Source organism: Colletotrichum paranaense (genome assembly GCF_030867605.1).
Source record: "Colletotrichum paranaense strain IMI 384185 chromosome Unknown Scaffold_2.1, whole genome shotgun sequence".
Lineage (NCBI taxonomy): Eukaryota > Fungi > Ascomycota > Sordariomycetes > Glomerellales > Glomerellaceae > Colletotrichum > Colletotrichum paranaense.
In genome coordinates, this window is record NW_026848960.1 from 3,716,029 (window position 1) to 3,732,942 (window position 16,914).

The window sequence follows — 16,914 nt, forward strand, 5'->3', positions numbered from 1 at the left end:
CCCAATAGGTTTCTCCTCAGGTATACCTAGTAGAGCGCTAGGGGAACATACTTCCTGGATCTCAGATTCAGCTGATATGGGTGTGATGTCTCTTTAGAGTTGGAACTGTTACAGACGGCAGCGGAAGGAACACCGAGTAAGTTGCAACATTGAGTCATTGAGGATTAGCAAGACTGATACGTGACTTCATACCGGGCGCGACAGGGAAGTTGCCTCTCTCTCTTTCTCCCACTTTGCATTCTACTAGATCCCGGTTTATTCCCACAAGGCTAACGATAGAAAGCTCCATCAATGACGGCGAGGCAACCTTTGCCAGCGATAACGCTGGGCTCCTTGGTGCCGAGCTAAGAGAAAATTCCATTACTCGGAGATCTCGGTTTTACGCAGAGATTGGGTCCAATACGTGCCTGTCTGCGCGTGGTAGGGCGTTCAAACTTCATGGTTCATAAGCTGCAGGTCCCAGGTCGCTCCGGAAATCCCACTTTTTTTTTTCAACGCGAGGACGCGAGCCGCGAATAATCGACTTTGCATCGACGCTGATTTGCCATGTGCCAAAACGCAAGTGTACTGTTCTGTTCCCACTCGTCCGGATAAGGCAAGTATACCAGTCCGAAGCAAAGACACACATTAATGATCTCAAGGTTGCAATCGGCTCCGAGCGGTGTTTGCCCCCCGCCCGCTTCCGTGTTCTCCAATTGCGTTCACTGATTCGGATACAATGGCACCTGCCAACCTCATTCTTCTGGGCTGTTATACACTCACTTCCCCACTGTAGCGGATACAGATATCGCAGCGTATGAGGAAGCGAGAGCGATGAAAGCGGGTTTCTATCCGGCTTCCTGGGCGAGCCGCTGAGAGACCTGAACGAGATTCGCTCGTCCGGGTCGATCTCGGCCTCGTTTGGGCTGACAAAAAGCGGCCCGGAGGCGGGCCCGGATGGCTCTTCCGCAAATAGTGGGGGCTTCGGGCCGAGATGTCTCTATGTCGTAATGTGCAGCACGTCACAACGCATTTTCTCATATACGCGCTTGCTTGAATACTGACATGTATTTTTATCTGACTCCATCAACGGACTACTATCTACGCTTTTTCTTCTTCTACAGAGTTGCAGCTCTCTTCTTCAAGGTCTCCGCAATGACAGGCCTAGCTCTGAGCCTGTCCATCCACGCGGCCGTGTTCGGGAACTCCTTTGCAAAATCGATCTGATCCGCAAATGCGCCAGGAACCTTCATGTTATACCACGGGTAGAACGCGACATTGAACCAGGGGATAAAAGCAATATCCGCATAGGAGCACTTGTCGCTCACCAGGAACTCGCGTCCCTCGAGTGCCCGGTCCAGGACCCAGGAAACCCTCCGAATTTCCTTGACATACCGGTCCTTGGCACTCTGCACGTCTTCGGAGTGGTACCGGTGGAACCAGATGGCCTGGCCAAAGTACGGGCCCTGACCGGACATTTGAAAGTGCAGCCACTGCTTGGCGTGGAAGTAGTCGGCCGTGCCCGGCTCGAAGCTGATTGACCTCTTCTCCTTGTCGTACGTCTCGACGAGATACTCGAGGATGGCGCCGGACTCCCACAGCGTGATGCCCGTGTTGCCGTCCTCGATGGCGGGTACGCGTCCGTTGATGTTGATCGCTTCAAAGGGCGGCTTCTTCATGTCGGGGAAGTCGATGTACTTTTCTTCGTAGGGGATCCCGAGCTCCTCGAGGACAAAATGGACTTTCCATGGGTTCGGGCCGTTCTTGGAGGTCCAGACCCTGATCGGTTTAAGCTTCTCAGATGCCATTTTGGTCTTGTTGGTGCGGCTTTTTTGTGGGGATTTGTTGGAATTGTTGCTAAGTGGATTGGATTCAACGTAAATGGATAGAGTCAACTGAACAATACTTGATGTTTACTGAAACTTCAAGTCTCAGTCGTTATGTCCGGTTAATCTGATTAGCTATCTTTAAATCGGTGGCGAGGGGGACTCTGGCAAGCTCTTTTATGAGTAGGAAACCCTAATAGTTGCGCTCAGCTTGCACCTAACTTGGAAACTGTTTCCGGTGCTACGATCTGCCTACCGCGGATCCCGCATACACTGAAACTTAAGACACGGACGGACAAATTGGCTCCGAGGAAGGACTGACATCTTTCAGCTGTGTTTGGTAAGCTGAATGGCATTTTTGCTTACCAAGTATTTGAGAGTGGGTTTTGAAGATCTATGACAAATCGCAAGTTCGCCTTGGATCACGATCTCCGTACTGCAAGAGTCCTAGGCCGCCTTGTAAGATAAGAAAACACCAATTTTGTTTAGACATCAATCCAATCCTCAGTCTTCCAAGTGCGAACTGACTTGTTTTCATTCCGTCCACTTTTCAGTGGGATGACAAATGCCAGACTTCACAATCATTCAGTTATGACCGCGGGGTCAGTACACCGCTTACAAGGCCCGTGCGCCTCCTACTCAACTAATCTCGAAGACCATTGATGTCTTCAAGACCGAAACACCAAAAAAATAGAGATACCCCGTACAGTACAAGCCACTGGGTGCCGCCGAGGATAGAATACTGACTTGTTTCTGCCAAAGAGGCTAGCTAGAGGGTAAGACGAGGACGAAGTGTTCGTGAGGTATAATACAAAATAGGTTCTAGATCTAAAGAAGAAAAGCCACCCCCCTTCGAACGTCATCAATATGTAACATTATTTCTAGCACGACTGCGTCGGCCCTTCATTACTGTTCATCCCGCCATCTCATACCGCCGGAAGTTTGTGGTATCTCCATTTTCCAACTCGCACGTTGGTGGTGTCTTGGGTGGAAGGTCTTGGCCTGGAGGCTGTGGCAGCCACGATGCGTTCTGTCCCATTCCCGGCGAGGGTATTGAAGGGGCCTTCGACTTCTTTCTCTTGAGAAACCATACTGCAGTTCCAATGATGAGGGCCACAACTGCGGCTCCGCAAACGGCAATCCCGGCGATAGCTCCGCGAGAGAGGCCTGGGGAGCTTGTGCTTGCCGACGAGTCGTTCCCGCTACCCTCCCCACTGCCGCCGACGTCCCCACCGCCATTCACGGTCTTATTGCCTTCGCTGGACTGGGAAGAACAGAAGTGGGTGACATCGTTGTCACCGGAGTCTAGAGCCACGATGTCTTGGCTCCACGTGGGGTTTGCCTGCCAAAGCGAGAACTCGGAAGTGTTGTGGTTGACTTGAAGGTAGGCGGCGGAGAGGAACTGCCAGCCGAGCTGCGCCATGTCATTCTTGTTGACGTCCTGCATCGAGTCGATGAGCAAGTCCTTTTCTGTTGCGTTAACGTGCATCTCTCTTGTTTGCTCATCGAGTAATACATGTGGCAGAACGAGGTTATCGCGGTCCACACGGATTTTTGAACCGGACGAGAGTGTAATTGTCAGAGCACCGTCGTAACTATGATCACAAGTTCTGTCAGCATCATGAAGTGGATAATGGACCTGAGTGGTCTGAAGGTCTGTACACAACTTGGGGGTAAGGAGTACATACGGCTTTTGATTGGGAAGGTATTGCATGTTCCAGTGGTGATACCCGAGGGAGCGAGTCATATTCTCGATGGAATGCCCGTGTAGTCGAGGAAGTTATAGAAGTGAGGATCCAGAGGCATCCTCATCATTACCAGAAGCGTTGGTTTGATGCAGGAGGATATGGCGCTCGACTTTGACGAGAAAATGCAGACGTCTGTACCATTATCGAAGTTCATAGTCAGATCCGTGACTGTCACTACGAGCTGTGATTCGCACTGAGCAATGTTGGGCGTCAGGAACTGGTTGTATCGCTTCCCAGACACTTTTGCTCGGCCTTAACCTCCGTATATAAGATGACCGTCCAGCTGAGAGGACATTCCAAAGCCGCGGCCCCAAAAGAGACTCCACGTTCGCGAGATAATCTTGCCTAACTCTTCCAGGACCCTCAATATGGTAGAGTTTGATCCTGATCCGAGTCCCATCATGGCGTAACAGCCTTGAGTATCCCAATCGCTCAACGCTACACCCATGGCCAGGTTATCGAGCGTAAGGTTGCTGTTGAGTTTCATCGTATCAACGACAGGATTGATATCTGGCCATCCTTCATCTTCAGAGGTGGCATCGTGTGATGTCGTTTTGCTTGTCTTGGATGCGAATGAATCATAAGAACCTCCTCAAAAGGAAGTGCGACCGCCCTTGAACCACTTGTCAGAGCTGCGAAGAATACAAACGCCGTTGGTGCCGTACAACAACGTGTCGTTTTGGCCACTGAGTTCAGATCTTCGTTAGTAATGTGCCATAGAGGCCGTAAAGAAAACAGTCGATGCTTAGGTTGAATACCTCTGCGGGATGAAAGCGAACTTCTGCTCGGGTTCCCCAACGGCTAGTTTCAAGCCTCTTGCTACCTAGCCGTTTGACAATGAAACATTGCCGAGTCGAATGGGAACAGAATATAGTGCATAAGCTGCCTGAACCAGTGTCTCGAGATATGCTGGCAGAATCAGCAGAACGGCTAGCGAGCCACAAACAGTCAGAGTTGAAGGCTCCATCGCCTACACGAGTGGCCGATCGATAGTGGTAAAGAAGCAGATCACAACTTGGCCTCCTCAGAGCTCTATCAAGCCAAGGTGGTGATGGTACACAACAGGGAGGATAGTCCCTCCGCTGGCTTCGGAAGATGACTGTGAATCAATCGAGTCTTCCGGGACGCTGTTTGGAACAGACAGGCCTCAGGCCGCGGACAAGGTGGGTCGCTTTTCGAAGCACGGGTTCTGGGCGTTTGCTCACGATCACCGCCTGTTGCCGGGGCAGGAGGAGGCGAGAGTTAGATTCTCAGTCGAATTTTTATTGTACACGCAGAAATCATAGATGTATAACAACTTGTTACACCTTTGTTTCTCAAGTCTCTTGTCAAACACTTTAGCTGGGACTAGCCAGTATTTGGGGCACCGAGTCTTCTCAACTCCGACCTACACACAAAGCAAATTACGGCATGATTGAACTTGGTCGGTGTCTTTCAAAACGACAGCCCGTATGATTTCGAAGTAGCCATCCCCGAATAAGGGTTTTCTACTACGCCTCGACCTCTTACCTCCGTTATTGACCTTCCGAGATGATCCTCTCTAGATTTTCCAGTGCCTGGCCACGATCTGGCATTGAAAGTATGTGCCTATTTAGGCGATCTATGATGAACCCAAATTCTTGCCCCCTGCTCGGAGATTTTTGGTGTCGAGTGAAGCGTTTCTTGGCTATGAGACGCGGTGTCAACCCCTTTTTACATCTCAAGCTGAGGTCTATCCCTCCCGCAAAGAGCAAGGCGTCCACGGCACTCCAGTGACAGCACTTGACGCCAGTGATAAGGGGTGTCTCGCCCTTCCTTCCCGATCTTAAGTTGACGTCGGCTCCTCTGGAAAGCAGAGCTTTCACGATCCCAGGCATATTTTCTCTTGCGGCTCGTCGAAGGAGTGTAGAATAATGAATGCTGCCGTTCTCATGCTCCCAGCTGTATTCAACGTTGACATCCAATTGCCCAGCGTCGAATATATACTCGAATACACGCACTGGGCTCGTAATGGCTTGGGCGATCAGGCTTCCATCGAGTATCCTGCGTGTATTGGTCAGACCAAGATATGGTTTCCACCTTTCATGCAGAAAACGAAGAACAGGCAGGTGATAATTCTTTACTGCCAGTGAAGTCAGTTTCATTTTTGTTTCATCGCTCAAGTTGGCTTCAAGGCTGTCGGAACTCAAGAGCAAGTCGACAATATCGACGATGGTTTCATGCCAGTCCTGTACCGCAAGAGCGAGAGATAGCATCTTAGACCTCTCGTCGACATTGCCAGTATCCAGAAACGTCTTTACTACTGCATAATTCCCATGACGAGCTGCATATGCGAGCGGCGTTATTCCACCGGCATCTCTGGAGTTGATATCGACTCTGTCGATTTTTAGCAATTTCTCTGCAGCGTCCAAATATCTGGCTCCAGCAGCATGTGAAAGGGATGTACGGCCGTAATTATCTTGTGAGTCGGGACGGACCTTGCCAGACTCAAGAAGAACATTGACCACATCCAGATGTCCATGTCTCGCCGCATGTGAAAGGGGTGTGCGGCCATGATCATCTCGTGAGTCTGAACGGACCTTGCCAGACTCAAGAAGAACATTGACCACATCCAGATGTCCATGTTCCGCCGCAAGTGAAATAGGCGTTTGACTCGCAGCATGCTCAGGGAGGTCATAGTAATAGAAACCATACTGATTGATTCCCCCTTGGATGCCCAACGCGGAAATCTGCGTGTCAGGGTCAACTCTGCGATATTTCAAGAGAAACTTTACCACATCGACGTGTCCATATTTCGCTGCATTTGCAAAGGGCTTGTTGCCGTTTGAATCTTGTGCATATGCAGGATCGACTCTAAACTTTTTCAGAAGCTTCCTGACAATTGCCAGCTGCCCGCTTCTCGCTGCACGAATAAGTGCCTCTTGCTCCAACCAGCTTTCTTTGGGACAATATCGGATTGATGTAGAACGTTTTCTCCCCCTAGAATGTTTAACCTTTTCGCCTAATTCGTTTCTGGTTGAAGGGCCTGTCGATCTTCCGATCTGCTCGACATGCCCTGGTGCGATTCTTTCGTACGATCGGTCAATTTCTGCCCTCTTGAAATTCATGATTGTTTCAAAGATGGCTTCATGCCTTCCATCTACTGCCAACAGCAGATGCAAGTTTATCTTAAAGCTGTTTCGACGTGAGAAGAAGTTTGGCTGATTCATCATCTCGTCGATTATTAGTTGAACCAAGTCATTATTTCCAGATTCGACAGCATAAAACAATGCCTTACTTTCGAGCAGATTGTGCGTTCCTTCTTTAAGTAGTGTCTTAAACGGGGCTTCCAACCCATGAAATGACACCAATTCGAGTGAGGTCATGCGACATGACCCGTTGTGCTCATATGCATGTTCGAGATAGAAACTCATACGATGGTTCCACTCGAAGACGTTGTGCCATATGCGGCAACTCGGCCACTCCGTGTCAAATAGTCGAAGAATGTCACGGATGAACTCTGAAGATCCGTACAGGTTCGAACTCTGATAATGAGAGATCCAGTAAGTCGCGGCGTATTCGTACATCGTTGTCACTTCGAACTCGTACTTCAGGCCGCCTTCCGCTCGTGGCGGTGGATCGTGATCACCCACATAGAGTAAATATCGGAGGCATATGCTTGTCATGAGTTTGTTCGACTCATCCTGATCCAAGCATCCCTTCCAGTTCAAAGCAGTTCCAGATCTAGCCGCCTTACGCGCGGATCTGCTGGACTCTTTAGTAAGGAATTCCCTTGCGGTCTGGTGTATCAGAAAGACTTTATCATCCTTGATGACCAGAAAAAGGCCGCAAATATTTCGAATGCTCTTCTGGAATATCGCGGTCTCAATGACAGGGGGTTTCTCGTCTGAAGAGGAACAGCTCTCCACAGCCATCGCCATTGCCATCTCCTCCAAAGAAAAGGGCCTGGCTGCTACAACAACAATGTGCAGTAAGGTTTTGGCCTTGCGTATATCGCTGCTCCTATTCAAGATGTTCTCGTACATATCCTCGACTGTGGCTGGAAGTTGGCGAAGGTGTTCGTGCAGGTCGCTGGTGACAAAGTCGACTTCGGAAAGCATGTCGCAAATGAGATGAGCCCATAAGTACGTCCTATTTTCCCTCTGTGAAATCTCCTCATAGACCCTTTCTCTGTTCCTTGGACCGACATCCAACTTGTTGACTCTCTCCTTAATCACAAGGTTGATTTCAGTCGATATCTTGTCAACTTCAACTGTGTCTTCTCCGTGGAGATGGATGACAGACATGCCACCCTGCATTATTCCGTTCTGGATTACGCGATATGGCCTGCTGAGCAGCAAGATCCTTGTAGAAGCGGATCGGCTTTTAGCGATATCGCCTAGGCCCCTCGCCAAGTCGTCCCACCCTTCCTTGCATTCGTCCAGCGCATCCAGCACGCAGATAATTTTGTCGGATTTCCGATGACGCATGACGCGATGTAAGACATTCCAAAGCTCACTGAAGCTGTCTAATTTTGTTTCGCCAAGTTCTTCGAGTGAATTCAAGATACTTTCCGCAAAGAGGGGCGAGCCATTCCTCAAAAGCTGATCCAAAAGGCCTTTTACAGCTTTCAATGCGTGTTCTTGGTCCTCGTTACCATACTTGAAAAAGAAGTAGATGATCATGGAAGATTGACGCAAGCTAGGGAGAACTTGGTCTATCAAGTGTCTCGCTAGAACAGACTTTCCGCAACCAGGGTCTGCAGAGACCCAAAGCAGAGGTGAGTGATTATCGCCGAGCCAGTCATTGAATTTCGTGTGTTCAGTGAACCATTTGCAAGTATTTGCAGTAGCCTTCGGGTTTCGATCCTTGTGCTCCCTGCAAGATGGACTGTTGAGTCGTTTTAAAGCCTTGGCTTTCCTGTTTTCTGGATGAAACAAACACGTTAGCATTTTCTTGAATGTTGAATAATGAATCAGAACACGAGAAGCTCGTCAGGAAGTCCACCCCGACTTATTATTGTATTCGCCTTGACTTTCGAACTACTTCCGCATGCACCAAGAACTGGCTGGGCGCATAAGCGCTATCAATGGCTTCAGTGCATAAGATAAAGCGTCATATTCGAGACTTATGGACTCATCGTGAATCTCGGAGGCAAATCCACGAAACAGTCCAGGTTGCTCTAAGCGGAAGCGGATTCAATGTATTCCCATGGAGTGTGGATAAGCTATGAAAGCAAACCAGATAACTGACCTGACGATGGCCCGAAATTAGCAGTCTCAATGACGTGACCAGTGCCGAAATGGCTAAATTGCTTGTTGTTGTCGCCAACTTGAAAGTTCTGAGCACCTTGTCCTCCATGCGTAATGTTTACACCTCGGCTTTCTTCCAATAATTCATCCGAGATGGACGCCTCTACGTCCTCAATGGCCTTGATAGCATCCTCCAACTTCTTCAGCTGACTTTGATCTGCTGCCTCTCTGATCGTCTCGTGGTCCGCCAATAGTTGAATGTCCTTTAGTATGTTCCTGGTCAAGGTTTCCACACGTTCCTTTTTCCCCCGAATCTTTATGATAGAAATGTATTTCTTAACAATGGAGTCCCAATTTGAAGTCGCATCTTTGGGTGGTGGAAGCGCCTCCAGTATGGTTTTCAAGGCCTCGGCATTCTTGAAGCACGACTCGATGATGGGAGCGATGATTTTGGCGGTCGCTACGGAGAGGTTCTCGTACTTTTCGTCGATTTTCCTAAGAATCTCTCGAGCGATGGGAAGTCGTAGGCTAACTTCCGCAAACGCCTCGGGTAGGTCTTTGATCGCCTTGATTTTGTCGTAAGCAGCGTCCGCAGCTGTTATGAGACCGATCACAGTGCCGATCACACTGAGAGGATCGGCCATGGTTGGGAAAGTTCAAAGAGTACGGGAACGTGTCATAAGTGGGAGCATGACGCAGACTCTGGGCGTGAAGGCGGTAATGATATTGCAACACTTTTGGGAAAAGAGTAGACGTGGCTCAATATGTGAGCAGATATTGCTCCCGACGCATGTCCATTGCAGAGAGGAGCTAAGAGCAGCAATGCCCGCTAATGTATGGCCCATCACCGTACGATGCTTACTTGCGAACCATCTGAACTCGCCTCGTGAAAGCATCAATGTTGATTGGGCAAGTCTAAGCCTTGCAACTGCATGAAGAGCGCTAGACGTGGCCGTCGGGCGCAAACGAGATCTGGGCCGCTCATAACACGTTCGCTTGTCAGGACAGGAGAGACTGTGTAGTGAGACAAAACCCCAAACCTTATTGGTCATTGGAATGCGCCGCACGGGAATTGGGTCGATCGGATGTGCAGGTAATGGTACAAGACCGAGGCAATTCCCAGCCTGATCAGGGAATTATAGGCCAAGTCGGGAAAAGCCTAGTCGGTCGCTGCGAAGTAACAAATTGGGTAGAAGTTTGAGAGCCCAAGGTTCCGAGAGAATACCAGAGTAGGTGAATTTTGGAAAGGAAAAAGTATCTGGGGGAAAGATCATGTTGGAAGTATGTTGGTTTGTTCGGCGGCAACACCAACACGAAAGAGCTCCACTCTCGCTGTTGGAACGGCCGACGATCACCCACCAACGCACCACACCTTAATGTTCCGCCGGCCCAAGACAACCCATACGGATAAAAGACGACCCTAAGCCTTGTGAGAGACCTCGTAGCCGCCCCCTGTTGGTGACCGGGGGCTGCATCACAAGCAAACAGCGTCGAACAAGAAGCTATCAGCGGCCAGGCGCACGGAGAGAAACGCTTGATAGACGCATTTGAGTGGAGAGCAAACAAGTCACACATAATGTCTACCGAAAGCTGGTCGGCTGCCATGGCCGCGCGGGAAGAGCGTACCTTTCTTGTTGTCCGTCCGCCCCTGAGTATTCATTGTTTGCTTGCTTGCCTGCGGGGCCAAGCATGCTGGTTGTTCATGCGAATGGGGGCCATGGGGGCTCTAAGTATTCTTTCTCGCAGTCAGGAGCTCAGTTCATTCTCCTGTTATGTTCGTTCTGTTGGTTTGTCAACGGAGAAGTAGACAGGTCTACGAGCCATCCCCTTTTCACCACTCGCTGGACTAACATCACTTTTCGACTTTTCTTGACCTCTTTCAGACTCTCAATGACCGGTATCAAGTATCAATCGAACACCCTTCGGCACCCGGCTTCCTATGGACTATTGTCTTGCCTATTGATCATGCGCTCGCGTCTTATGCCAAAGAGCAAGCGAGCCGGAGCGGCGGCGGCGGCGACGCTTGTCATGATCCTTCTTCACCTTCAAGTATCATCGTCGCAATCTACACAAACCGACGACGGGCTTTCATTTCTGCGATACCCATTTCGCCATATGACGAGTCCGGCGAAGAACGAGATTCCGACTTCTCTACCAGAGCTAGCGACGCTGGGTAAGCCGGACCTGCCAGAGTCAGAGTTCTGCGCCAAACGCTTCGGCCCTCGATATTTGAACGAACTCCGGGACCAAAGGATTCAGTACTGTTCGGCAGAGTCAAGCGCAAATCTGACATGTTTCCACAGTCATACACAATCCAACGACAACCGCGACTCGTTTTGTATCGGCCAGGGCGCCGTACTAGACCGCGAAAGCGGTAAATTCCATGTGGACTGCGATGTGCGACAACCTACCGGCAACGAAACAGCAAATGGCATCATTTCCTTCTCGAATATCAGAAACTACTGGTACGACACCGGTCCAGGCTTCCTATTCCAGAACTTCGTCAACGTCCAAGCTGGGACATCGCCATCCTCAGTCACGCAAGCGCCAACCCATCATGGTAGCCGCCCGTTTACAATCCTCGTGAAGAGGGAAGGCCACTCCAATATCTGGCACTCTCTCATGGAGATATGGTCGATGGTTATGTCCCTCGACGTCTTGCGTCTCAGTCACGACGGGAACGATCTTAGCAAACCTTTCTTTACCATCCCTGGGGATGTCCCACGAACCCAAGTAGTCTTCCTGGACAACCAAGAAGAAGGACCTCTATATCCATTATGGGGAATGTTTGCAGGTCGTGAGCCACTTCGCCTCAGCAAGGTCTTGGAAGACCCAGTGCAAGCACAGGCCCTCGCCGAGACGCCTCAGAACCTCATCATTCCACTCGCCGGAGGGAGCAACCCTCTGTGGCAGAACGATTGGGAAGATAGAGACTGCAAGGACGCGCCGCTACTGAAGGTCTTTACACGACGAGTGATGCAGCAATTTGGCGTCGAATTCGAGACGGGGCGGCGACAAGGCAAACCACTCAACGTCACGCTCATCGATCGACGGGGCTCCCGCAAGCTCCTGGACCAGGAAGTCTTACTAGACGCAGCTCGAAAAGCGTTCCCCGACGCCAACTTTCAGGCAATCGACCTAGGAGCGGTGACCTTCCCCGAACAGCTTCGAATCGTACAGTCCACCGATATCCTGGTAGGCGTCCACGGCGCGGGACTGACGCACACAATGTTTCTCCGGGAGAACGGCGCCGCGGTCGTTGAGATTCAACCGTCGAGCATGTCCCACAAGGGATTCAGGAATGTGGCGCAGATGTTGGGCCATAAGTACTTTAGCACCCACGCCGAGATGGTGGGACATGAGGAGGATGATAAGGGCAGGAAGAGAGGTATTATCCGACGAGACCGATGGCACTGGGCCGATATTCGGATCGAGGAGGGTGCCTTTCTTGAGTTGATTGGACAAGCTGTGGAGGCCATGAGAGAATAGTGTATTGATACCCGTAGAAAAGAATTGCATTTACTAGACTTTTCAGAATGCCATCCAAATCGTTGATCGAGGCGTTGCTGGATTTGCAAACTGTGATACGTGGCCTGGGTTCGCCTCAGTTCACACTCAAACATATCAGGTAAAGCAATTTCAAAGAAAGGTTGTTTCTCAACTCATCTTCATTGAAATAGAGGATCGTTGCTTCGCGGTCACCTCCCACTGCGGAATGGCAAGGACTGATTTGTAGCTTGAGCTTCGACAAGATCTTCCCAATCTAATGTCATGGGAGGAACTCATTGGCGTTTCTGAGAGACTATCTCTGGTTGTGGATTTGGGAATCCGAAGAGCTGCAACCCTTTTCGCATACAAGTTTTGCAAAAACGGTGCCCGACGAGGTCGGCCGCCGACCGATCCATGATTTCGGTCAGACAATATTCGGCATGGGAAAGAGTTTTGATCACAATAGTAAAAATCAGACAAAACAAAACGTTTTACGAAAGAGCCGTGGAAATCGCACTCTGAGCGACATTAAGATGCTGTCGGATGATCAGACGTGGTGTTGAAGTTGGCTTCCCCGCTCTCCATTGGTCGCAGCCGCCGTTGACAGAGTCTTTTCATGGTGGGGGTTGCAGCCATAGTCAATTCCCCCACTATCCAACCCCTCCAGGCCAAATTTCATCGTCCGCATCACGCCCGACACCACTCCGCAGCCACCTCAAGATGGGCAAGAACGACAAGAAGCCGGCCGACAAGAAGGACGGGGGCAAGTCTGCTGGAGGGAAGAAGGGTGCCAAGGGTGAGAGCGACGACAAGGGCGGCAAGGCGGCCAAGGGCGCGCAGTCCATCAATGCCCGGCACATCTTGGTGAGCATCGTCTTCTCTAGCTGTGGGATTTTCTTGAGAATTTTTAATCTGACCACTGATGCCAGTGCGAGAAGCATGCCAAGAAGGAGGAGGCTTTGGCTAAGCTGAGAGACGGAACCAAGTTTGATGAGGTGGCGAGAGAGTTCTCTGAGGACAAGGCAAGACAAGGTGAGTGATGCCCATCATGAGCAGCTTCATCGAGGGTGAGGACCCATGCTGATTGGTTCACAGGTGGTGCTCTGGGCTGGAAGACAAAGGGTAGCCTGGACCCAAAGTTCGAGGACGTTGCGTTTGCTCTGAGCGCCAGTACAACGGCGAGCCCCGTCTACGGGGAGGCCAAGACGGAATTTGGATACCACATCATCATGGTAGGACTCAATTACACCAAAGCTCAAGCCAGGTATGTACTGACTCGCGCACGCAGGTTGAAGGCAGGAAATAGGCAGACCCCGCTACGTTCTCATCAGTCGCCTCACAATATCAATATTGCACACATTTTGTTTGGTTCAAGAGTGCCCAATGCCGTTTCTCTTTATTTGTCCTTGATGCATGTTGACCTGACCTCCAAAGGGAGTCCTCCATTTTTTGTTTCGAGATGCCAGCTGAAGAAGCTAGAGTACAACCGAAAGATCGTTCATAGCGACGGTTCCAGATTTCCCCGCCACCCCTCTAAAAGTCCTTCTCCCCATAGTGACGCCCAAATTCAAATCATGAAGTCATACCCAAATTTACTGCTCAGTCTGGAAGTAGTTGAGGAGGATGGAGCGCTCCTGGGACTCTTCACCCCAGTCCTTGACGACGACGCAAGAGCAGTTGACGACCTTGCGGGCGTTACCCTCACGGTCCAACACGCCTGTCGATCTGTATTAGCTATTGTCCATCTCTCGATACAGATGTATGGCAACATATGCCGTAGGTGTACTCACAGAGACCAGCCCACTCGCCGAGCTGCTTTCCGTCGGGCACCTTGATCAGGGGGATCTTGTGCTCGGAGCAGAGAGCGATGACAAGCTTCTTGTAGGCCTCCTCCTCGCAAGCCTCGTTGAGGACGCACATGTGGGCCTGGCGGCGGTCGAGGGCCTTGGAAGCCTCACGGAGACCGCGGGCAAGACCGTCGTGCATGAGGGCGAGCTTCAGGACACCCTTGAGGGCGTCAAGAACGGACATCTGGCCCTTGGAGCCGGCATCGGCGGAAACCTCGACCTCCTCGGCCACCTCGGGGGCGTTGTTCTCTTCTACGTCCGACTGTACGAGATGCGCAAGGGCATTGGTTAGCCAAATTGTTTTCCTCCGGGGTTCAAGTCGACATCATCGTCGTCCTCCTTCCCACGAAGTGGGATGAGCCGAATTGGCCTGCGCGCACGCGACAACTTCCAAGCACCCGGATAATCCCAATTGAAGGTATTCGCGAGCAGCCGGGAGGCGTCCGTCATTCGAGGGGGGCCACATTGGGGAGGGGTTCTCGGTGCGAACTCACCATCTTGAAAGTTGTTGGTCAAGTTCCTGTCGGTTCGATCCTCGAAGAGTTATGTTGTGTTGTAATTTGGGTAGTGTATGAATAAAGTGAACTTTTGGCGTGATGCGAGGGCACAAGCAGAAAATGCGCTGAAAGATCATTCGTGGAAGGGTCACTTCGCCCGTGCCCTTTCGAGGGTTAGAAATTGTGGGTGGTCCGTGCACCCACAAGCGACCAATTTTTTTCGTGGCAGTGTGGGGATTTCTCCCACAGCCTTTTGGACTTTTCTGCGCCCCGTCTTCTCTCACGATCTTCTCACCGACAAACTTGCCAATCAACCCCTTCAGCGGCACCGTTCAATTCACGAGGTAAGTTGAAACAAGGCATAAACCACCTTGTTCGCGCCCACGATGGCGACTTGATCCAACAGGAACTTCTTGCCTTTTCCTTGATGCCGGAGGAGAGCAATCAGACGAGTCGTGCGATTTACGAGATACCAATTTTATTTCGACCTCCATCTTCGCCTTGACGGACGATGCGGTAGCCCCTTTGGTCGGCGGCTACCCGACGCCGAACGACCATGACATCTGATACGCTCTCCTCTTCAGCAACGAGCTGGCAGAACCCTCCTGTCGGACGATTGTCGCCTGGGAGGGCACTCTCCACGCTCAACAGGCCATTGGAAGGCTAACATGCTATTTTCTTCGCTGGCAGATACCTCATTTCCCGAGACTTGAGAATCTCCGCATACATCAACCGCCAAGATGGTCCGCACTTCCGTTCTCCACGATGCTCTCAAGAGCATGAACAACGCCGAGAAGGCCGGCAAGCGCCAGGTGCTCATCCGCCCCAGCTCCAAGGTCATCGTCAAGTTCCTCCAGGTCATGCAGCGCCACGGTATGTCAGAACAACACTCTTCTTTCTACTTCTTCTTTCTCTTCTTCAACTCGGAGGACATTTTGGATGGATGGATGTACATTCGGCATGATAACTAGGGCGACCGTCTTTTCTTCCCACGACTCAGCCCCTATAAGATGCCGATAGATAAATAGCGGAGGTCTTACAACTTTTTCGGATTTTTTTCTCCTGATGTCTAAGCTTTAAACCACCGCGACAACATCGCTAAACAGCAATAATACAGGTTACATCTCTAGCTTCGAGGAGGTCGATGACCACCGCTCCGGCAAGATCGTTGTCCAGCTTAACGGCCGCCTCAACAAGTGCGGTGTCATCTCCCCCCGCTACAACGTCCGTCTCTCCGACCTCGAGAAGTGGGTTGTCAAGCTGCTCCCTGCCCGTCAGTTCGGCTACGTCATCCTCACCACCTCTGCTGGTATCATGGACCACGAGGAGGCCCGTCGCAAGCACGTTGCCGGCAAGGTCATCGGCTTCTTCTACTAAGCGTTGGGAAATCCAAAAGTTTTGATGGAAGAATGAAAAAAAATCAGGGGGTGTGGGACATTTGGCGTTTGGGGGAACAACTTGGGTTAGCCATGGCCGATACCAGAGGATGCCATTGAGCTAGGATCTCATTTACACCAAAAGCAATGAACTTCAACCAAGACCCCACCAATACGAGCCAGTTCTCATGTGTCAATTCGATGTGTGCAATGTTTGCCGTCCAAGTGCCATCCCACGGCTGAACCATGCATGTTCGCTTTTTTCCGCGAAAAGATATCCGCATAGTGCAGTGTTTCGCTAGGTTTCTCAGTCTTGAGCTCTGAAAGGTTGAGACGCTGGACTGTCAGTCTCCTTGACCGTGTATAATGGCCCAAGTAAGGCGAGTTCGCTTAGCTACACCTCCGTCAAATGTCCCGTGACAGCTTGCTTACGAAAAAGGAAAAGTCCGAACCGACCCGTGTTCCCTCTTATTCTTAAATCGTTTCATGAACCTCATGTGTGGATGGGCGACGGCTTCGCAACCGTTGAAGCCAAAAGAAAAGAATGTGAGACACATGGCCTGCTGTCTCCGATCTCGGCTTGGGCGCAATATAAGATCGATCTGGTGGACTTTCTCAACCAATGCAAATGTCTCGATTACTTTGATCATCGATACGATTTTTAAGAGGCACGGGAGAGGGTCTTGCTTAATTCTCCATGATTTCAAATCGCCTCGTAGGTTCCGTTCTTTGACAGATACCAGATCCACATGCCTCGGGAATCCGGCCGTCGGTTCGGTCGGGAAATGGAGCGGGCTCCTCCCGAAGAACACGAAGCGAACCGGACTTATGGGAATCGTGGCCAAACGGCTGCTCAACGGTAGTACATTGTACATACCTACCTATTCAACCTGTCTCTCACCTGGCGAATTGCTTTCCCTGTGTGTTTTCGAAACGACTGGG

The 16,914-nt window shown here is 50.8% G+C and overlaps 7 protein-coding genes across 7 annotated transcripts; 3 read left to right on the plus strand and 4 right to left on the minus strand.

Moving 5' to 3' along the window:
- Window positions 1-1,097: 1,097 nt before the first annotated feature.
- CPAR01_03154 (glutathione S-transferase II) lies at window positions 1,098-1,787 on the minus strand (the record flags this gene model as incomplete). The annotated part of the gene is made up of 1 exon (XM_060487441.1): window positions 1,098-1,787. The coding sequence occupies one exon, from the start codon at window positions 1,785-1,787 to the stop codon at window positions 1,098-1,100; it is 690 nt and encodes a 229-aa protein (XP_060354769.1).
- Window positions 1,788-2,718: 931 nt separating this feature from the next.
- Window positions 2,719-3,552, minus strand: CPAR01_03155 (uncharacterized protein; the record flags this gene model as incomplete). The annotated part of the gene is made up of 2 exons (XM_060487442.1): window positions 2,719-3,400; window positions 3,494-3,552. 2 exons carry the CDS (start codon window positions 3,550-3,552, stop codon window positions 2,719-2,721), a joined length of 741 nt encoding a protein of 246 aa, XP_060354770.1.
- A 1,515-nt stretch (window positions 3,553-5,067) lies between these two features.
- Window positions 5,068-9,407, minus strand: CPAR01_03156 (uncharacterized protein; the record flags this gene model as incomplete). Its single annotated transcript, XM_060487443.1, has 3 exons — window positions 5,068-5,120; window positions 5,250-8,438; window positions 8,765-9,407. 3 exons carry the CDS (start codon window positions 9,405-9,407, stop codon window positions 5,068-5,070), a joined length of 3,885 nt encoding a protein of 1,294 aa, XP_060354771.1.
- A 932-nt stretch (window positions 9,408-10,339) lies between these two features.
- On the plus strand, window positions 10,340-12,252 carry CPAR01_03157 (DUF563 domain-containing protein; the record flags this gene model as incomplete). The annotated part of the gene is made up of 3 exons (XM_060487444.1): window positions 10,340-10,403; window positions 10,669-10,936; window positions 11,067-12,252. The coding sequence occupies 3 exons, from the start codon at window positions 10,340-10,342 to the stop codon at window positions 12,250-12,252; spliced, it is 1,518 nt and encodes a 505-aa protein (XP_060354772.1).
- Window positions 12,253-12,972: 720 nt separating this feature from the next.
- On the plus strand, window positions 12,973-13,558 carry CPAR01_03158 (peptidyl-prolyl cis-trans isomerase PIN4; the record flags this gene model as incomplete). The annotated part of the gene is made up of 4 exons (XM_060487445.1): window positions 12,973-13,116; window positions 13,182-13,284; window positions 13,348-13,484; window positions 13,541-13,558. 4 exons carry the CDS (start codon window positions 12,973-12,975, stop codon window positions 13,556-13,558), a joined length of 402 nt encoding a protein of 133 aa, XP_060354773.1.
- Window positions 13,559-13,844: 286 nt separating this feature from the next.
- Window positions 13,845-14,596, minus strand: CPAR01_03159 (40S ribosomal protein S12; the record flags this gene model as incomplete). Its single annotated transcript, XM_060487446.1, has 3 exons — window positions 13,845-13,969; window positions 14,043-14,361; window positions 14,594-14,596. 3 exons carry the CDS (start codon window positions 14,594-14,596, stop codon window positions 13,845-13,847), a joined length of 447 nt encoding a protein of 148 aa, XP_060354774.1.
- A 740-nt stretch (window positions 14,597-15,336) lies between these two features.
- Window positions 15,337-15,973, plus strand: CPAR01_03160 (40S ribosomal protein S22; the record flags this gene model as incomplete). The annotated part of the gene is made up of 2 exons (XM_060487447.1): window positions 15,337-15,469; window positions 15,714-15,973. The coding sequence occupies 2 exons, from the start codon at window positions 15,337-15,339 to the stop codon at window positions 15,971-15,973; spliced, it is 393 nt and encodes a 130-aa protein (XP_060354775.1).
- Window positions 15,974-16,914: the final 941 nt, after the last annotated feature.